This window comes from Heptranchias perlo, chromosome 13 (assembly GCF_035084215.1).
Source record: "Heptranchias perlo isolate sHepPer1 chromosome 13, sHepPer1.hap1, whole genome shotgun sequence".
In the NCBI taxonomy this organism is placed as follows: domain Eukaryota; kingdom Metazoa; phylum Chordata; class Chondrichthyes; order Hexanchiformes; family Hexanchidae; genus Heptranchias; species Heptranchias perlo.
In genome coordinates this window covers 64,959,091-64,981,507 of record NC_090337.1, presented here as the reverse complement: position 1 = coordinate 64,981,507, position 22,417 = coordinate 64,959,091, and the positions used below count along the sequence as shown (strand labels likewise).

Genomic DNA, 22,417 nt, shown 5'->3' with positions numbered 1-22,417 from the left:
TCCCATAATTGGGTAAGTTCAGGGGATTCCATTCCTATAATTGGGTAAGTTCAGGGGATCCTATTCCCATAATTGGGTAAGTTCAGGGGAACCCATTCCCATAATTGGGTAAGTTCAGGGGATCCCATTCCTATAATTGGGTAAGTTCAGGGGATCCCATTCCTATAATTGGGTAAGTTCAGGGATCCCATTCCCATAATTGGGTAAGTTCAGGGGAACCCATTCCCATAATTGGGTAAGTTCAGGGGATCCCATTCCTATAATTGGGTAAGTTCAGGGGATCCCATTCCTATAATTGGGTAAGTTCAGGGGATTCCATTCCTATAATTGGGTAAGTTCAGGGGATCCTATTCCCATAATTGGGTAAGTTCAGGGGATCCCATTCCTATAATTGGGTAAGTTCAGGGGATCCCATTCCTATAATTGGGTAAGTTCAGGGGATTCCATTCCCATAATTGGGTAAGTTCAGGGATCCCATTCCCATAATTGGGTAAGTTCAGGGGAACCCATTCCCATAATTGGGTAAGTTCAGGGGATTCCATTCCCATAATTGGGTAAGTTCAGGGATCCTATTCCCATAATTGGGTAAGTTCAGGGGATTCCATTCCTATAATTGGGTAAGTTCAAGGGATCCTATTCCCATAATTGGGTAAGGTCGGGGAATCCCATTCCTATAATTGGGTAAGTTCAGGGGATCCTATTCCCATAATTGGGTAAGTTCAGGGGATCCTATTCCCATAATTGGGTAAGTTCGGGGAATCCCATTCCTATAATTGGGTAAGTTCAGGGGATCCTATTCCCATAATTGGGTAAGTTCAGGGGATTCCATTCCTATAATTGGGTAAGTTCAGGGGATCCCATTCCCATAATTGGGTAAGTTCAGGGGATCCCATTCCCATAATTGGGTAAGTTCAGGGGATTCCATTCCTATAATTGGGTAAGTTCAGGGGATCCTATTCCCATAATTGGGTAAGTTCAGGGGATCCCATTCCCATAATTGGGTAAGTTCAGGGGATCCCATTCCTATAATTGGGTAAGTTCAGGGGATCCCATTCCCATAATTGGGTAAGTTCAGGGGATCCCATTCCCATAATTGGGTAAGTTCAGGGGATCCCATTCCTATAATTGGGTAAGTTCGGGGAATCCCATTCCTATAATTGGGTAAGTTCAGGGGATCCTATTCCCATAATTGGGTAAGTTCAGGGGATTCCATTCCTATAATTGGGTAAGTTCAGGGGATCCCATTCCCATAATTGGGTAAGTTCAGGGGATCCTATTCCCATAATTGGGTAAGTTCAGGGGATTCCATTCCTATAATTGGGTAAGTTCAGGGGATCCCATTCCTATAATTGGGTAAGTTCAGGGGATCCCATTCCTATAATTGGGTAAGTTCAGGGGAACCCATTCCCATAATTGGGTAAGTTCGGGGAATCCCATTCCTATAATTGGGTAAGTTCAGGGATCCTATTCCTATAATTGGGTAAGTTCGGGGAACCCATTCCTATAATTGGGTAAGTTCAGGGGATCCTATTCCCATAATTGGGTAAGTTCAGAGGATCGCATTCCTTCAGTGGGTAAGTTTTGTGGATCCAGTTCACAGTGGATAAGTTCGGGGAGTCCCGCTCCCATAATTGGGTAAGTTCGGGGGATCCTATTCCTACATTGGGTAAGTTTGATGGTTCCCATTCTAATAAAAGGAATGGGATCCGTTGAAGATTCCAATAGTAAGTTCAGTGGATCCCAATCCTAAAGTACAGGGGATTCTATTCCTACAGTGGGTAAGTTTATGGAGAACCCATTCAAGGTTAGTCAGTTCGGGGGATCCCGTCCCTGCAGTGAGTCAGTTCGGGGGATCCCGTCCCTGCAGTGAGTCAGTTCGGGGGATCCCGTCCCTGCAGTGAGTCAGTTCGGGGGATCCCGTCCCTGCAGTGAGTCAGGTCGGGGGATCCCGTCCCTGCAGTGAGTCAGGTCGGGGGATCCCGTCCCTGCAGTGAGTCAGGTCGGGGGATCCCGTCCCTGCAGTGAGTCAGGTCGGGGGATCCCGTCCCTGCAGTGAGTCAGGTCGGGGGATCCCGTCCCTGCAGTGAGTCAGGTCGGGGGATCCCGCCCCTGCAGTGAGTCAGGTCGGGGGATCCCGCCCCTGCAGTGAGTCAGGTCGGGGGATCCCGCCCCTGCAGTGAGTCAGGTCGGGGGATCCCGTCCCTGCAGTGAGTCAGGTCGGGGGATCCCGTCCCTGCAGTGAGTCAGGTCGGGGGATCCCGTCCCTGCAGTGAGTCAGGTCGGGGGATCCCGTCCCTGCAGTGAGTCAGGTCGGGGGATCCCGTCCCTGCAGTGAGTCAGGTCGGGGGATCCCGTCCCTGCAGTGAGTCAGGTCGGGGGATCCCGTCCCTGCAGTGAGTCAGGTCGGGGGATCCCGTCCCTGCAGTGAGTCAGGTCGGGGGATCCCGTCCCTGCAGTGAGTCAGGTCGGGGGATCCCGCCCCTGCAGTGAGTCAGGTCGGGGGATCCAGTCCCTGCAGTGAGTCAGGTCGGGGGATCCCGTCCCTGCAGTGAGTCAGGTCGGGGGATCCCGTCCCTGCAGTGAGTCAGGTCGGGGGATCCCGTCCCTGCAGTGAGTCAGGTCGGGGGATCCCGTCCCTGCAGTGAGTCAGGTCGGGGGATCCCGTCCCTGCAGTGAGTCAGGTCGGGGGATCCCGTCCCTACAGTGAGTCGGTTCGGGGATCCCGTCCCTCCAGTGAGTCGGTTCAGGGGATCCCGTCCCTCCAGTGAGACGGTTCAGGGGATCCCGTTCCTACAGTGAGACGGTTCAGGGGATCCCGTTCCTACAGTGAGACGGTTCAGGGGATCCCGTTCCTACAGTGAGACGGTTCAGGGGATCCCGTTCCCACAGTGAGACGGTTCAGGGGATCCCGTTCCTACAGTGAGACGGTTCAGGGGATCCCGTTCCTACAGTGAGACGGTTCAGGGGATCCCGTTCCTACAGTGAGTCGGTTCAGGGGATCCCGTTCCTACAGTGAGACGGTTCAGGGGATCCCGTTCCTACAGTGAGACGGTTCAGGGGATCCCGTTCCTACAGTGAGACGGTTCAGGGGATCCCGTTCCTACAGTGAGACGGTTCAGGGGATCCTGTTCCTACAGCGAGTCGGTTCAGGGGATCCCGTTCCTGCAGTGAGACGGTTCAGGGGATCCCGTTCCTACAGTGAGACGGTTCAGGGGATCCCGTTCCTACAGTGAGACGGTTCATGGGATCCCGTTCCTACAGTGAGACGGTTCAGGGGATCCCGTTCCTACAGCGAGTCGGTTCAGGGGATCCCGTTCCTACAATGAGTCAGTTCATGGAATCACAATCCTGCATTGGGTCAGTTGAGAAGATCCCGTTCCTACAGTGAGTAAGCTCAGGGGGTTGCTATATTGGGTAAGTTCAGGGGAACTCGTTCTTTCAGTGAGACAGATCGCAATAAATGGTATCTTCAACGGATCCCTTTCCTACAGTGGGTAAGTTCAGGAAATCGTTTTCCTACATTGGGGAAGGTCAGGGGATCCCAATCCTACAGTCAGTAAGTTCAGGGGATCCCATTCCTATAATTGGTAAGTTCAGGGGATCCCATTCCTATAATTGGTAAGTTCAGGCAACCCCATTCCTATAATTGGTAAGTTCAGGGGATTCCATTCCTATAATTGGTAAGTTCAGGGGATCCCATTCCTATAATTGGTAAGTTCAGGGGATCCCATTCCTATAATTGGTAAGTTCAGGGGATCCCATTCCTATAATTGGTAAGTTCAGGGGATCCCATTCCTATATTTGGTAAGTTCAGGGGATCCCATTCCTATAATTAGTAAGTTCAGGGGATCCCATTCCTATATTTGGTAAGTTCAGGGGATTCCATTCCTATAATTGGTAAGTTCAGGGAATCCCATTCCTATAATTGGTAAGTTCAGGGGATCCCATTCCTGTAATTGGTAAGTTCAGGGAACCCCATTCCTATAATTGGTAAGTTCAGGGGATTCCATTCCTATAATTGGTAAGTTCAGGGAATCCCATTCCTATAATTGGTAAGTTCAGGGAACCCCATCCCTACAGTAAGTTCAGGGGATTCCAATCCTACAGTGGGTAAGATGATGTGGAGATGCCGGTGATGGACTGGGGTGGACAAATGTAAGGAGTCGCACAACACCAGGTTATAGTCCAACAGCTTTATTTGAAATCACAAGCTCACCTGATGAAGGAGCAAAGCTCCGAAAGCTTGTGATTTCAAATAAAGCTGTTGGACTATAACCTGGTGTTGTAAGACTCCTTACATTTTTACAATGGGTAAGTTCAGGGGATCCCATTCCTACAGTAAGTTCAGGGGATCCCATTCCTACAGTAAGTTCAGGGGATCCCATTCCTACAGTAAGTTCAGGGGATCCCATTCCTACAGTAAGTTCAGGGGATCCCATTCACTGTGGGTAAGTTCAGAGAATCCTTTTCCCACCTTGGGTAAGGCCAGGGATCTCATTCCTACATTAAGTTCAGAGGATCGCATTCCTACAATAAGTAAGTTCAGGGGATTCCTTTCCTATAATTGGTATGTTCAACGGATCCCATTTCTATATTAAGTTCAAGAGAGCGCATTCCCACAAAGTTCAGGGGATCCTGTTCCTATAATGGGTAAGTTATGGGGATCCCATTCCTAGTTCCCAAAGTTCAGGGGATCCTTTCTTACATTGGGTTAGTTCAGTGGATCCCATTCCTATAACTGCTAAGTTCAGGGGATCCCATTCCTACAGTGAGTCAGATAAGGGGATCCCAATACTACACTAAGTTCAGGGGATCCTGTTTCTACATTGAGTAAGTTCAGGGGATCCGGTTCCTACAGTGGGTAACTTCAGGGGAAACCACTCTTACACTGGGTAAGTTCAGTGGATCCCATTCCTTTATTAAGTTGAGAGGATCCCATTCCTACAGTGGTTAAATTCAGTGGTTCCTATTCCTACACTGGTTAAGTTTAGGGGATCCCATTCCTACAGTGGGTAAGTTTTGTGGATCCCATTCACAGTGGGTAAGTTCAGGGAATAATTTTCCTTCATTGGATAAGGTGAGGGGATCCTTTCCTTCCGTGAGTAAGTTGAGGGATCCGGTTCCTTCAGTAAGTTCAGCAGATCCCATTCCTACATAAAGTTCAGTGCATCCCATTCCAATTAATGGTAAATTCAGGGGATCCCATTCTCTCAGTGAGCATGTTCAGGGGATCCATGTCCTACATTGGGTAAGTTTGATGGATCACATTCTAATAAATGGTATCTTCAATGGATCCATTCCTACAGGGGATCCCATTCAGGGGATCCCATTCCTATAATTAGTAAGTTCAACGGATCAGATTCCTACAGTAAGTTCTGGGGATCGAAATCCTACAGTGAGTAAGTTCAGGGATCCCATTACCATAATTGGGTAAGTTCAGGGATCCCATTCCTACTTTGAGTAAGTTTGGGGGGTTCCGCTCCCATAATTGGGTAAGTTCAGGGGGTCCCGCTCCCATAATTGGGTAAGTTCGGGGGGTCCCGCTCCCATAATTGGGTAAGTTCGGGGAGTCCCGCTCCCATAATTGGGTAAGTTCAGGGGGGTCCCGCTCCCATAATTGGGTAAGTTCGGGGAGTCCCGCTCCCATAATTGGGTAAGTTCGGGTGGTCCCGCTCCCATAATTGGGTAAGTTCGGGGGGGTCCCGCTCCCATAATTGGGTAAGTTCGGGGGGTCCCGCTCCCATAATTGGGTAAGTTCAGGGGGGTCCCGCTCCCATAATTGGGTAAGTTCGGGGGGTCCCGCTCCCATAATTGGGTAAGTTCGGGGAGTCCCGCTCCCATAATTGGGTAAGTTCAGGGGGGTCCCGCTCCCATAATTGGGTAAGTTCGGGGAGTCCCGCTCCCATAATTGGGTAAGTTCGGGGGGTCCCGCTCCCATAATTGGGTAAGTTCGGGGAGTCCCGCTCCCATAATTGGGTAAGTTCAGGGGGGTCCCGCTCCCATAATTGGGTAAGTTCGGGGGGTCCCGCTCCCATAATTGGGTAAGTTCGGGGAGTCCCGCTCCCATAATTGGGTAAGTTCAGGGGGGTCCCGCTCCCATAATTGGGTAAGTTCGGGGGGTCCCGCTCCCATAATTGGGTAAGTTCGGGGGATCCTATTCCTACATTGGGTAAGTTCAGGGGATCACATTCATTCGGTGAATATGTTGAGGGAATCCCATTCCTACATTGTTTAAGTTCAGAGGATCCTTTTCCTACATTGGGTAAGTTTGATGGTTCCCATTCTAATAAAAGGAATGGGATCCGTTGAAGATTCCAATAGTAAGTTCAGTGGATCCCAATCCTAAAGTACAGGGGATTCTATTCCTACAGTGGGTATGTTTATGGAGAACCCATTCAAGGTTAGTCAGTTCGGGGGATCCCGTTCCGGCAGTGAGTCAGGTCGGGGGATCCCGTCCCTGCAGTGAGACAGGTCGGGGGATCCCGTCCCTGCAGTGAGACAGGTCGGGGGATCCCGTCCCTGCAGTGAGTCAGGTCGGGGATCCCGTCCCTGCAGTGAGTCAGGTCGGGGGATCCCGTCCCTGCAGTGAGTCAGGTCGGGGGATCCCGTCCCTGCAGTGAGTCAGGTCGGGGGATCCCGTCCCTGCAGGGAGTCAGGTCGGGGGATCCCGTCCCTGCAGGGAGTCAGGTCGGGGGATCCCGTCCCTGCAGGGAGTCAGGTCGGGGGATCCCGTCCCTGCAGGGAGTCAGGTCGGGGGATCCCGTCCCTGCAGGGAGTCAGGTCGGGGGATCCCGTCCCTGCAGGGAGTCAGGTCGGGGGATCCCGTCCCTGCAGGGAGTCAGGTCGGGGGATCCCGTCCCTGCAGGGAGTCAGGTCGGGGGATCCCGTCCCTGCAGGGAGTCAGGTCGGGGGATCCCGTCCCTGCAGGGAGTCAGGTCGGGGGATCCCGTCCCTGCAGGGAGTCAGGTCGGGGGATCCCGTCCCTGCAGGGAGTCAGGTCGGGGGATCCCGTCCCTGCAGGGAGTCAGGTCGGGGGATCCCGTCCCTGCAGGGAGTCAGGTCGGGGGATCCCGTCCCTGCAGGGAGTCAGGTCGGGGGATCCCGTCCCTGCAGGGAGTCAGGTCGGGGGATCCCGTCCCTGCAGGGAGTCAGGTCGGGGGATCCCGTCCCTGCAGGGAGTCAGGTCGGGGGATCCCGTCCCTGCAGGGAGTCAGGTCGGGGGATCCCGTCCCTGCAGGGAGTCAGGTCGGGGGATCCCGTCCCTGCAGGGAGTCAGGTCGGGGGATCCCGTCCCTGCAGGGAGTCAGGTCGGGGGATCCCGTCCCTGCAGGGAGTCAGGTCGGGGGATCCCGTCCCTGCAGGGAGTCAGGTCGGGGGATCCCGTCCCTGCAGGGAGTCAGGTCGGGGGATCCCGTCCCTGCAGGGAGTCAGGTCGGGGGATCCCGTCCCTGCAGGGAGTCAGGTCGGGGGATCCCGTCCCTGCAGTGAGTCAGGTCGGGGGATCCCGTCCCTGCAGTGAGTCAGGTCGGGGGATCCCGTCCCTGCAGTGAGTCAGGTCGGGGGATCCCGTCCCTACAGTGAGTCAGGTCGGGGGATCCCGTCCCTACAGTGAGTCAGGTCGGGGGATCCCGTCCCTACAGTGAGTCAGGTCGGGGGATCCCGTCCCTACAGTGAGTCAGTTCAGGGGATCCTGTTCCTACAGTGAGTCAGTTCAGGGGATCCTGTTCCTACAGTGAGTATGCTCAGTGGATCCCATTCCAATATATGGTATCTTCAACTGATCCCATTCCTACAGTGGGTAATTTCAGGGTTTCCCATTCGTATAATTGGTAGGTTTTGGGGATCAAGGAATCACGTTCCTACGTTAAGTTCAATGGATCCCATTCCTATACTGGGTAAGTTATGGGGATTCCATTCCTACAGTGAGTAAGTTCAGGGAATCCTTTTACACTGGGTAAATTCAGTGGATCCCATTCCTATTATTGGTGTGTTCAGGGGATCCCTTTCCTTCAGCAAGTTCAGGGGATCCCATTCCTACATTGGATATTTCATTGGATCACATTCTAATATTAAGTTCAGGGGATCCCATTCTTATAATTGGTACGTTATGGGGATCCCAATCCTGTAGTGAGTTCAGAGGACCCCATTCCTACATTAAGTTCTGGGGATCCTGTTCCTACATTGAGTAAGCTCAGAGGATCCCGTTCCTACAGTCAGTCAGTTCAGGGGATCCTGTTCCTACAGTGAGTCAGTTCAGGGGATCCTGTTCCTACATTAAGTTCAGAGGATCCCAATCCTACAGTGAGTAAGTTCAGGGGATCCCATTCCTATAATTGGGTAAGTTATGGGGATCCCATTCCTACAATTGGGTACGTTCAGGGGATCCCATTCCTATAATTGGGTACGTTCAGGGGATCCCATTCCTATAATTGGGTAAGTTCGGGGAATCCCATTCCTATAATTGGGTAAGTTCGGGGGATCCCATTCCTATAATTGGGTAAGTTCAGGGGATTCCATTCCTATAATTGGGTAAGTTCGGGGAATCCCATTCCTATAATTGGGTAAGTTCAAGGGATCCCATTCCTATAATTGGGTAAGTTCAGGGGAATCCCATTCCTATAATTGGGTAAGTTCGGGGAATCCCATTCCTATAATTGGGTAAGTTCGGGGAATCCCATTCCTATAATTGGGTAACTTCAGGGGATCCCATTCCTATAATTGGGTAAGTTCGGGGAATCCCATTCCTATAATTGGGTAAGTTCAGGGGATCCCATTCCTATAATTGGGTAAGTTCAAGGGATCCCATTCCTATAATTGGGTAAGTTCAGGGGATCCCATTCCTACAATGGATAAGTTCAGGGGATCCCATTCCTACAGTAAGTTCACTAGATCTCATTCCTACACTTGGTAAGTTATGGGGATCTATTCAGGGTGTACAGTTCAGGGAATATCCCTAATATCAGATTCCCTAATAGGAATAATTCGTGCACTGTATTGCGATATTTAAACCCCCCTCATTATTTGTGATGGTGTTTATCCTCACTGGTACCTGATCCATTGTTTTTGAGAAAGTCTAGGCAGTGAATGGCGACAGACTATTCGACTATGGGAAGCATTACAGCCACTGTTGCCACCCGACATGCACACAGATACATGCACTTTCCAGCAGTCAATGGAAAACAACTCAGGAAGGGAGGCCCTGAGCTGACCAATGCCCACCACCACCACCACCACCACCACCAGCCCAGAGGCACTGAGTCCAATTGTAGCCTCCCAGCTGCTGCCCTGACTGAGATCAGCTGACTGATCGCAGAGCAGGACTTGAACCTGGGACCTTCCAGTCTGTCTGGTTTAGCATTACACTAGGTGCTAAATTTACACATCAGACCAGGGATGAACAAACTTTTTGGGCCACAGTGTCTAACATGGGGCCGAGGGGAAACGTATACAGTTTGTCCCGGCCTCCATTAATTCCCACATATCTCAGTTTGCTGATCTCAGTGTTACTGACTTAGGATTTATCCACCAATGAGGCAACTGCACTGAGAACAGCCCTTTCCAAATCTCCAGGCCCACGAAATTCAAAACAGGATCACCGAGCGAGCGAGCCAGAAATATCAGTGCAAACAGGATCAAGCTGCCCGAGCTTTGAGGGAGTAACATCACCAGGGTTTGGCAGCTGCCCGGAGGCCTCAGCTTGGACCCCTCTGTTCTGGGGCAAGCAAGGACGGAATATTTGCTGCTAATTAATTCACTGCATTTGCATTTGAAGGAAAAAAAATAATCAACTGCAAATGAGCAAATTGCAGGAGGGGATGGAGAATGAATGGTCTGCACAGTGTGACGGGTGAGACTGGGGAAACTGTGTCTCTTTATTGTGCCCTCAATGATGCTAACAGCTCGAACAAACAGTTTGTTTCCTGTCTGGTGAGGAGCACTTTCTTTGCCCTGTTACAGACTTTCAGAGGTGACAAGCCGACACCTACCCTGGTCTCTTGGTCCTGGACTCGGCCCTGCCCTGCCAGAGGTCCAGCACCCCGCTGTTCCGCTCATACCGGCGCTGGTACAGTTGAGATGAAGCCAGCTCCCGAAGCCTCACGGCAGACATGCTGAGAATCCGCCCTGGTGGTTCAACCGCTCTGGTTGAGAGAGGGGATTGGGTGGGGACCGGAGCACAATGGGAAGGAGGCCCCGTCAGCATCTCCTGCTTCACTCAGGCACCGAGTCAGGCTTCCTGCTCAGTTCCTTTCCCAGATCAGGCACTGCGGTCTTCCCAGTGTAAAATACACATCCACAGGGATCGAAAAGCACTTCACAGCTGCCCCGTGTCCAAGGGGGGCTCCTCAGTCCAGCTCCAGGAACCGGGCAAAACCCTCTCAATAGCAAAGTTGTGAACTCAAATACACTGGACTCGTCTGCCACTCTCCGGCATCCTCCTCTCTGCACCTTCCTGACAGGAATAACACAATCCCACTGGGAATCAGGCACAGTTTACTGGGGTGGGGGGAAGAGTCCCAGACGACATCCACAGGAGCAGGAGGAGGCCAAGGGCCATCCTAATGCTCTGGTACATACGCGCAGTCCTGTCCAGCAGGGAGTCCCACAGCTTGTCCTGCCCATTCCCACTGATTGGGACACACCATCTCAACTCTCCTTCCCAGCTCCTTTTCCCCTCAATCTGTCCCCGAGCTTCGGACTCCTGCTGGGATACAGCTCAACGGGATGGTCAGCCACAGAGTGAATCACCCGCTTGGCCATTCTTCAGTGAGTGCTGTTCGTTTAAGATATTTGACCATGGAGGGCGTCACGGCCCCTCACACATGCCCACTTTCCAGTGGGGCGATCCGATGGCACTGAGGAACTCTGGCTGGTTTCTTTTCCTCAGCACTGAGGACAATTATGGCCCCACCTGAGATCAGCAAACTCAGCACAGACTGGGGCCCAAAACTGGGGCCTGCAGCATTTCGTACAAAACCAGGTGAGGTCCTGACTGAATGGGACAGTGGGGAAAATAACCCACAGAGTGAATGAATCTCTCACTGCAACATGTGCACAGTGATGGGAAGCTGGCAAACATCACTGACAATGTGATACACTCACACCCCCATCACTGGAACACTCCCTGACACACTCACACCCTGATCACTAACACTGACACACTCACACCCCCATCACTGTAACACTCAACACCCCCATCACTGCAACACTGACACACTCACCCCCATCACTGACACACTCACACCCCCATCACTGACACACTCACACCCCCATCACTGTAACACTGACACACTCACACCCCCATCACTGTAACACTGACACACTCACACCCATCACTGTAAAACTCCGACATATCTCACACCCCACCACTGTAACACGCTCACAACCTTTACTGCAACACTCACTGAAACACCCACATTCCATCACTATAACACTCTCCGACACAACTCACACCCCATCATTGTAACTTTCTCCAATCACTCATGCCGTCTCTCTCTCTCTCTCTCTCTCATACCCCACACCCTGTCTCTCTCTCTCTCTCTCATACCCCACACCCTGTCTCTCTCTCTCTCTCTCTCTCTCTCATACCCCACACCCTGTCTCTCTCTCTCTCTCTCATACCCCACACCCTGTCTCTCTCTCTCTCTCGTACCCCACACCCTGTCTCTCTCTCTCTCTCGTACCCCACACCCTGTCTCTCTCTCTCATACCCCACACCCTGTCTCTCTCTCTCTCTCGTACCCCACACCCTGTCAGTCTCTCTCTCTCATACCCCACAACCTGTCTCTCTCTCTCTCTCTCATACCCCACAACCTGTCTCTCTCTCTCATACCCCACACCCTGTCTCTCTCTCTCTCATACCCCACAACCTGTCTCTCACTCTCTCTCTCTCTCTCTCGTACCCGACACCCTGTCTCTCTCTCTCTCCTTCGTATCTCACTCTCTTTTTCTCTCTCTCTCTCATACCCCACACCCTGTCTGTCTCTCTCTCTCTCTCTCATACCCCACACCCTGTCTGTCTCTCTCTCTCTCGCTCTGATACCCACACCCTGTCTGTCTGTCTCTCTCTCTCGTACCCCACACCCTGTCTGTCTCTCTCTCTCTCTCATACCCCACACCCTGTCTGTCTCTCTCTCTCTCGCTCTGACCCCACACCGTCTGTCTCTCTCTCTCTCTCATACCCCACACCCTGTCTCTCTCTCTCTCTCTCATATCCCACACCCTGTCTCTCTCTCTCTCTCGCTCGGACCCCACACCCTGTCAGTCTCTCTCTCTCGTACCCCACACCCTGTCTCTCTCTATCTCTCGCTCGGACCCCACACCCTGTCAGTCTCTCTCTCTCGTACCCCACACCCTGTGTCTCTCTCTCTCACCCCACACCCTGTCTCTCTCTCTCTCATACCCCACACCCTGTCTCTCTCTCTCTCATACCCCACACCCAGTCTCTCTCTCTCTCTCATACCCCACACCCTGTCAGTCTCTCTCTCTCTCATATGCCCCACACCCTGTCTCTCACTCTCTCTCTCTCTCTCGTACCCCACACCCTGTCAGTTTCTCTCTCTCGTAACCCACACCCTGTGTCTCTCTCTCTCTCTCTCTCTCTCTCATTCCCCACACCCTCTCTCTCTCTCTCATACCCCACACCCTGTCTCTCTCTCTCATTCCCCACACCCTCTCTCTCTTTCTCTCTCTCATACCCCACACCCTGTCTCTCTCTCTCATTCCCCACACCCTGTCTCTCTCTCTCTCTCATACCCCACACCCTGTCTCTCTCTCTCATACCCCACACCCTGTCTCTCTCTCTCTCTCATACCCCACACCCTGTCTCTCTCTCTAATACCCAACACCCTGTCTCTCTCTCTCTCTCATACCCCACACCCTGTCTCTCTCTCTCTCTCATACCCCACACCCTGTCTCTCTCTCTCTCTCATACCCCACACCCTGTCTCACTCTCTCTCTCTCTCTCCCCCCACACCTTGGCTCTCTCTCTCTCTCCCCCCACACCTTGGCTCTCTCTCTCTCTCTCTCCCCCCACACCCTGTGTCTCTCTCTCTCTCTCTCCCCCCACACCCTGTCTCTCTCTCTCTCTCTCATACCCCACACCCTGTCTCTCTCTCTCTCATACCCCACACCCTGTCTCTCTCTCTCTCATACCCCACACCCTGTCTCTCTCTCTCTCTCTCTCTCATACCCCACACCCTGTCTCTCTCTCTCTCTCTCTCATACCCCACACCCTGTCTCTCTCTCTCTCTCATACCCCACACCCTGTCTCTCTCTCTCTCTCTCATACCCCACACCCTGTCTCTCTCTCTCTCATACCCCACACCCTGTCTCTCTCTCTCTCTCTCTCTCATTCCCCACACCCTGTCTCTCTCTCTCTCAGACCCCAAACCCTGTCTCTCTCTCTCTCATACCCCACACCCTGTCTCTCTCTCTCTCTCTCTCTCTCTCATACCCCACACCCTGTCTCTCTCTCTCTCTCATACCCCACACCCTGTCTCTCTCTCTCTCATACCCCACACCCTGTCTCTCTCTCTCTCTCTCATACCCCACACCCTGTCTCTCTCTCTCTCTCTCATACCCCACACCCTGTCTCTCTCTCTCTCTCTCATACCCCACACCCTGTCTCTCTCTCTCTCTCATACCCCACACCCTGTCTCTCTCTCTCTCTCTCAGACCCCACACCCTGTCTCTCTCTCTCTCATACCCCACACCCTGTCTCTCTCTCTCTCTCTCTCATACCCCACACCCTGTCTCTCTCTCTCTCTCTCATACCCCACACCCTGTCTCTCTCTCTCTCTCATACCCCAAACCCTGTCTCTCTCTCTCTCTCATACCCCACACCCTGTCTCTCTCTCTCTCTCTCTCTCTCATACCCCACACCCTGTCTCTCTCTCTCTCTCTCTCATACCCCACACCCTGTCTCTCTCTTCATACCCCACACCCTGTCTCTCTCTCTCTCATACCCCACACCCTGGCTCTCCCTCTCTCTCATACCCCACACCCTGTCTCTCTCTCTCTCTCATACCCAACAACCTGTCTCTCTCTCTCTCGCTCATACCCCACACCCTGTCTCTCTCTCTCTCTCATACCCCACACCCTGTCTCTCACTCTCTCTCATACCCCACACCCTGTCTCTCTCTCTCTCTCTCTCTCATATACCCCACACCCTGTCTCTCTCTCTCTCTCTCTCATACCCCACACCCTGTCTCTCTCTCTCTCTCTCTCTCATACCTCACACCCTGTCTCTCTCTCTCATACCCCACACCCTGTCTCTCTCTCTCTCATACCCCACACCCTGTCTCTCTCTCTCTCATACCCCACACCCTGTCTCTCTCTCTCATACCCCACACACTGTCTCTCTCTCTCTCTCTCATATCCCACACCCACTCTCTCTCTCTCTCTCTCTCATACCCCACACCATCTCTCTCTCTCTCTCATACCCCACACCCTGTCTCTCTCTCTCTCTCTCTCTCTCATACCCCACACCCTGTCTCTCTCTCTCTCTCTCTCTCATTCCCCACACCCTGTCTCTCTCTATCTCTCTCATTCCCCACACCCTGTCTCTCTCTCTCTCATACCCCACACCCTGTCTCTCTCTCTCTCTCTCTCATACCCCACACCCTGTCTCTCTCTCTCTCTCGCTCGGACCCCACATCCCGTCTCTCTCTCTCTCGCACCCCACACCCCGTCTCTCATTCTCTCTCCCTCTCTCGTACCCCACACCCCGTCTCTTATTCTCTCTCCCTCTCTCACACCCCACACCCTGTCTCTCACTCTCTCTCTCTCTCTCTCTCTCATACCCCACACCCTGTCTCTCTCTCTCTCTCTCTCACATACCCCACACCCTGTCTCTCTCTCATACCCCACACCCTGTCTCTCTCTCTCTCATACCCCACACCCTGTCTCTCTCTCTCTCTCTCATACCCCACACCCTGTCTCTCTCTCTCTCTCTCTCATACCCCACACCCTGTCTCTCTCTCTCTCTCTCATACCCCACACCCTGTCTCTCTCTCTCTCTCTCATACCCCACACCCTGTCTCTCTCTCTCTCTCTCAGACCCCACACCCTGTCTCTCTCTCTCTCATACCCCACACCCTGTCTCTCTCTCTCTCATACCCCACACCCTGTCTCTCTCTCTCTCTCTCTCATACCCCACACCCTGTCTCTCTCTCTCTCTCTCTCATACCCCACACCCTGTCTCTCTCTCTCTCTCATACCCCAAACCCTGTCTCTCTCTCTCTCTCTCTCTCATACCCCACACCCTGTCTCTCTCTCTCTCATACCCCACACCCTGTCTCTCTCTCTCTCATACCCCACACCCTGTCTCTCTCTCTCTCTCATACCCCACACCCTGTCTCTCTCTCTCTCTCTCATACCCCACAGCCTGTCTCTCTCTTCATACCCCACACCCTGTCTCTCTCTCTCTCATACCCCACACCCTGGCTCTCCCTCTCTCTCATACCCCACACCCTGTCTCTCTCTCTCTCTCTCATACCCAACACCCTGTCTCTCTCTCTCTCGCTCATACCCCACACCCTGTCTCTCTCTCTCTCTCTCTCTCATACCCCACACCCTGTCTCTCTCTCTCTCTCTCTCATACCCCACACCCTGTCTCTCTCTCTCTCTCATACCCCACACCCTGTCTCTCTCTCTCATACCCAACACCCTGTCTCTCTCTCTCTCTCATACCCCACACCATCTCTCTCTCTCTCTCTCTCATACCCCACACCCTGTCTCTCTCTCTCTCTCTCTCTCATACCCCACACCCTGTCTCTCTCTCTCTCTCTCTCTCATTCCCCACACCCTGTCTCTCTCTATCTCTCTCATTCCCCACACCCTGTCTCTCTCTCTCTCATACCCCACACCCTGTCTCTCTCTCTCTCTCTCTCTCATACCCCACACCCTGTCTCTCTCTCTCTCTCGCTCGGACCCCACATCCCGTCTCTCTCTCTCTCGCACCCCACACCCCGTCTCTCATTCTCTCTCCCTCTCTCGTACCCCACACCCCGTCTCTTATTCTCTCTCCCTCTCTCACACCCCATACCCTGTCTCTCACTCTCTCTCTCTCTCTCTCTCTCATACCCCACACCCTGTCTCTCTCTCTCTCTCTCTCACATACCCCACACCCTGTCTCTCTCTCATACCCCACACCCTGTCTCTCTCTCTCTCATACCCCACACCCTGTCTCTCTCTCTCTCATACCCCACACCCTGTCTCTCTCTCTCTCTCTCATACCCCACACCCTGTCTCTCTCTCTCTCTCTCTCATACCCCACACCCTGTCTCTCTCTCTCTCTCTCATACCCCACACCCTGTCTCTCTCTCTCTCTCATACCCCACACCCTGTCTCTCTCTCTCTCTCTCTCTCTCTCATACCCCACACCCTGTCTCTCTCTCTCTCTCTCATACCCCACACCCTGTCTCTCTCTCTCTCTCTCTCATACCCCACACCCTGTCTCTCTCTCTCTCTCATACCCCAAACCCTGTCTCTCTCTCTCTCTCTCTCTCATACCCCACACCCTGTCTCTCTCTCTCTCATACCCCACACCCTGTCTCTCTCTCTCTCTCATACCCCACACCCTGTCTCTCTCTCTCTCTCTCTCATACCCCACACCCTGTCTCTCTCTTCATACCCCACACCCTGTCTCTCTCTCTCTCATACCCCACACCCTGGCTCTCCCTCTCTCTCATACCCCACACCCTGTCTCTCTCTCTCTCTCTCATACCCAACACCCTGTCTCTCTCTCTCTCGCTCATACCCCACACCCTGTCTCTCTCTCTCTCTCTCTCTCATACCCCACACCCTGTCTCTCTCTCTCTCTCTCTCATACCCCACACCCTGTCTCTCTCTCTCTCTCATACCCCACACCCTGTCTCTCTCTCTCTCTCTCAGACCCCACACCCTGTCTCTCTCTCTCTCATACCCCACACCCTGTCTCTCTCTCTCTCATACCCCACACCCTGTCTCTCTCTCTCTCTCTCTCATACCCCACACCCTGTCTCTCTCTCTCTCTCATACCCCAAACCCTGTCTCTCTCTCTCTCTCTCTCTCTCATACCCCACACCCTGTCTCTCTCTCTCTCATACCCCACACCCTGTCTCTCTCTCTCTCTCATACCCCACACCCTGTCTCTCTCTCTCTCTCTCTCATACCCCACACCCTGTCTCTCTCTTCATACCCCACACCCTGTCTCTCTCTCTCTCATACCCCACACCCTGGCTCTCCCTCTCTCTCATACCCCACACCCTGTCTCTCTCTCTCTCTCTCTCATACCCAACACCCTGTCTCTCTCTCTCTCGCTCATACCCCACACCCTGTCTCTCTCTCTCTCTCATACCCCACACCCTGTCTCTCACTCTCTCTCATACCCCACACCCTGTCTCTCTCTCTCTCTCTCATACCCCACACCCTGTCTCTCTCTCTCTCTCTCTCTCATACCTCACACCCTGTCTCTCTCTCTCATACCCCACACCCTGTCTCTCTCTCTCTCATACCCCACACCCTGTCTCTCTCTCTCTCATACCCCACACCCTGTCTCTCTCTCTCATACCCCACACACTGTCTCTCTCTCTCTCTCATATCCCACACCCACTCTCTCTCTCTCTCTCTCTCATACCCCACACCCTGTCTCTCTCTCTCTCATATACCCCACACCATCTCTCTCTCTCCAATATACCCCACACCCTCTCTCTCTCTCTCTCATATACCCCACACCCCCTCTCTCTCTGTCATGTACCCCACACCCTCTCTCTCTCTCTCTCATATACCCCACACCCCCTCTCTCTCTGTCATGTACCCCACACCCTCTCTCTCTCTCTCATATACCCCACACCCTCTCTCTCTCTCTCTCATATACCCCACACCCCCTCTCTCTCTGTCATGTACCCCACACCCTCTCTCTCTCTCTCATATACCCCACACCCCCTCTCTCTCTCTCATATACCCCACACCCTGTCTGTCTCTCTCACACCCCACACCCTGTCTCCCTCACTCTCTCATACCCCACACCCTGTCTCCCTCACTCTCTCATACCAAACACCCTGTCTCCCTCACTCTCTCATACCCCACACCCTGTCTCCCTCACTCTCTCATACCCCACACCCTGTCTCCCTCACTCTCTCATACCCCACACCCTGTCTCTCTCTCTCTCTCTCTCTCATTCCCCACACCCTGTCTCTCTCTCTCATACCCCACACCCTGTCTCTCTCTCTCTCTCATACCCCACACCCTGTCTCTCTCTCTCTCTCATACCCCACACCCTGTCTCCCTCTCTCTCTCATTCCCCACACCCTGTCTCTCTCTCTCTCTCTCTCTCATTCCCCACACCCTGTCTCTCTCTCTCTCTCTCTCATACCCCACACCCTGTCTCTCTCTCTCTCTCATACCCCACACCCTGTCTCTCTCTCTCTCATACCCCACACCCTGTCTCTCTCTCTCTCATACCCCACACCCTGTCTCTCTCTCTCTCTCATTCCCCACACCCTGTCTCTCTCTCTCTCTCTCATTCCCCACACCCTGTCTCTCTCTCTCTCTCTCATTCCCCACACCCTGTCTCTCTCTCTCTCTCATACCCCACACCCTGTCTCTCTCTCTCTCATACCCCACACCCTGTCTCTCTCTCTCTCTCTCTCTCTCGCTCGGACCCCACACCCCGTCTCTCATTCTCTCTCCCTCTCTCGTACCCCACACCCCGTCTCTCATTCTCTCTCCCTCTCTCATACCCCACACCCTGTCTCTCACTCTCTCTCTCTCTCTCTCATACCCCACACCCTGTCTCTCTCTCTCTCTCTCTCTCATACCCCACACCCTGTCTCTCTCTCTCTCTCGCTCGGACCCCACATCCCGTCTCTCTCTCTCTCGCACCCCACACCCCGTCTCTCATTCTCTCTCCCTCTCTCGTACCCCACACCCCGTCTCTTATTCTCTCTCCCTCTCTCACACCCCACACCCTGTCTCTCACTCTCTCTCTCTCTCTCTCATACCCCACACCCTGTCTCTCTCTCTCTCTCTCTCACATACCCCACACCCTGTCTCTCTCTCATACCCCACACCCTGTCTCTCTCTCTCATACCCCACACCCTGTCTCTCTCTCTCATACCCCACACCCTGTCTCTCCCTCTCATACCCCACACCCTGTCTCTCCCTCTGATACCCCACACCCTGTCTCTCTCCCTCTGATACCCCACACCCTGTCTCTCTCTCTCTCATATACCCCACACCATCTCTCTCTCTCCAATATACCCCACACCCTCTCTCTCTCTCTCTCATATACCCCACACCCCCTCTCTCTCTGTCATGTACCCCACACCCTCTCTCTCTCTCTCTCATATACCCCACACCCCCTCTCTCTCTGTCATGTACCCCACACCCTCTCTCTCTCTCTCATATACCCCACACCCCCTCTCTCTCTCTCATATACCCCACACCCTGTCTGTCTCTCTCACACCCCACACCCTGTCTCCCTCACTCTCTCATACCCCACACCCTGTCTCCCTCACTCTCTCATACCAAACACCCTGTCTCCCTCACTCTCTCATACCCCACACCCTGTCTCCCTCACTCTCTCATACCCCACACCCTGTCTCCCTCACTCTCTCATACCCCACACCCTGTCTCTCTCTCTCTCTCTCTCTCTCATTCCCCACACCCTGTCTCTCTCTCTCATACCCCACACCCTGTCTCTCTCTCTCTCTCATACCCCACACCCTGTCTCTCTCTCTCTCTCATACCCCACACCCTGTCTCCCTCTCTCTCTCATTCCCCACACCCTGTCTCTCTCTCTCTCTCTCTCATTCCCCACACCCTGTCTCTCTCTCTCTCTCTCTCATACCCCACACCCTGTCTCTCTCTCTCTCTCATACCCCACACCCTGTCTCTCTCTCTCTCATTCCCCACACCCTGTCTCTCTCTCTCTCTCTCTCATACCCCACACCCTGTCTCTCTCTCTCTCTCATACCCCACACCCTGTCTCTCTCTCTCTCATACCCCACACCCTGTCTCTCTCTCTCTCTCTCTCATTCCCCACACCCTGTCTCTCTCTCTCTCTCTCATTCCCCACACCCTGTCTCTCTCTCTCTCTCTCATTCCCCACACCCTGTCTCTCTCTCTCTCTCATACCCCACACCCTGTCTCTCTCTCTCTCATACCCCACACCCTGTCTCTCTCTCTCTCTCTCTCTCTCTCGCTCGGACCCCACATCCCGTCTCTCTCTCTCTCGCACCCCACACCCCGTCTCTCATTCTCTCTCCCTCTCTCGTACCCCACACCCCGTCTCTCATTCTCTCTCCCTCTCTCATACCCCACACCCTGTCTCTCACTCTCTCTCTCTCTCTCTCATACCCCACACCCTGTCTCTCTCTCTCTCTCTCACATACCCCACACCCTGTCTCTCTCTCATACCCCACACCCTGTCTCTCTCTCTCATACCCCACACCCTGTCTCTCCCTCTCATACCCCACACCCTGTCTCTCCCTCTGATACCCCACACCCTGTCTCTCTCCCTCTCATACCCCACACCCTGTCTCTCTCTCTCTCATATACCCCACACCATCTCTCTCTCTCCAATATACCCCACACCCTCTCTCTCTCTCTCTCATATACCCCACACCCCCTCTCTCTCTGTCATGTACCCCACACCCTCTCTCTCTCTCTCATATACCCCACACCCCCTCTCTCTCTCTCATATACCCCACACCCTGTCTGTCTCTCTCATATACCCCACACCCTGTCTCCCTCACTCTCTCATACCCCACACCCTGCCTCTCTCACTCTCCCATACCCCACACCCTGTCTCCCTCACTCTCCCATACCCCACACCATGTCTCTCTCTCTCACTCTCTCATACCCCACACCCTGTCTCCCTCACTCTCCCATACCCCAGACCCTGCCTCTCTCACTCTCCCATACCCCACACCATCTCTCACGTTCTCATAGAAACACAGAAAAATTTATTGCACAGGAGGCCATTCAGCCCATCATGTCTGTGCCGGTCAAATAAGAGCTGTCCAGCCCAATCCCACTTTCCAGCACTTGGTCCGTAGCCCTGTAGATTACAGCACTTCAAGTGCACATCCAAATACTTTTTAAATGCGACGAGGGTTTCTGCCTCTACCACCCTTTCAGGCAGTGAGTTCCAGACCCCCACCACCCTCTGGGTGAAAAATCTTTTCCTCAGGTCCCTTCTCATCCTTCTACCAATTACTTTTAATCCATGCCCCCTGGTTATTGACCCCTCTGCTAAGGGAAATAGGTCCTCCATATCCACTCTATCTAGGCCCCTCATAATTTTATCCACCTCAATTAAATCACCCCTCAACCTCCACTGTTCAAAAGAAAACAACCCCAGCCTATCCAATCTTTCCTCATAGCTAAAATTCTCCAGTCCTGGCAACATCCTCGTAAATCTCCTCTGTACCCTCTCTAGTACAATCACATCTTTCCTGTAATGTGGTGACCAGAACTGTACGCAGTGCTCAAGCGGTGACCTAACTAGTGTTTTATACAGTTCTAGCATAACCTCCCTGCTCTTATATACTATGCCTCGCCTAATAAAGGAAATTATCCTGTATGCCTTCTGAACCTTTCCTTATCTACCTGTCCTGCTACCTTCAGGGATCTGTGGACATGCACTCCAAGGTCCCTCACTTCCTCTGCACCTCTCAGTATCCTGCCATTTATTGTGTACTCCCTTGCCTTGTTTGCCCTCCCCAAATGCATTACCGCACACTTCCCTGGATTGAATTCCATTTGCCACTTTTCTGCCCACCTGACCAGTCCATTGATATCTTCCTGCAGTCTACAGCTTTCCTCCTCACTATCAACCACACGGCCAATTTTTGTATCATCTACAAACTTCTTAAACTTAAATGTAGGGGGCATGTTTAAGTCTAAATCATTAATATATACATCAAAAAGCAAGGGACCTGGTACTGAGCCCTGCGGAACCCCACTGGGAACAGCCTTCCAGTCACAAAAACACCCGTCGACCATTAGCCTTTGCTTCCTGCCACTGAGCCAATTTTGGATCCAATTTTTCACATTCCCTTGGCTTTTACTTTTTTGACCAGTCTGCCAGGTGGAAACTTGTCAAAAGTCTTGCTAAAATCCATGTAGACTACATTGAACACACTACCCTCATCAACCCTCCTTGTTACCTCCTCAAAAAATTAAATCAAGTTAGTCAGACACGACCTTCCCTTAACAAATCCATGCTGATTGTCCTTAATTAATCTGTGCCTTTCTAAATGACGGTTTATACTGTCCCTCAGAATTGATTCCAATAATTTGCCCACCATTGAGGTTAGACTGACTGTAATTACTCGATCTATCCTTTTCTCCCCTTTTAAACAATGGTTTAACATAATGTTGTTTAACAATTTAAACAATGACACAACATTAGCAGTCCTCCAATCCTCTG

General features: G+C 52.7%; 1 protein-coding gene across 2 annotated transcripts in view; it reads right to left on the bottom strand.

Moving 5' to 3' along the window:
* LOC137331664 (LIM and senescent cell antigen-like-containing domain protein 2) overlaps positions 1-22,417 on the bottom strand; it is a 216,773-nt gene that overhangs the window by 141,563 nt on the left and 52,793 nt on the right. Inside the window, exon 1 of one of the 2 annotated variants that reach the window (XM_067995607.1) lies at positions 9,987-10,216. The exons of the other annotated variant lie outside the window; for it this stretch is intronic. Within the exon in view, the coding sequence (XP_067851708.1) occupies positions 9,987-10,201 (215 nt within the window). The 5' untranslated portion in view covers positions 10,202-10,216. Of the gene's footprint in view, positions 1-9,986; positions 10,217-22,417 lie in introns of those variants that run through there. 2 annotated transcript variants of the gene reach the window in all.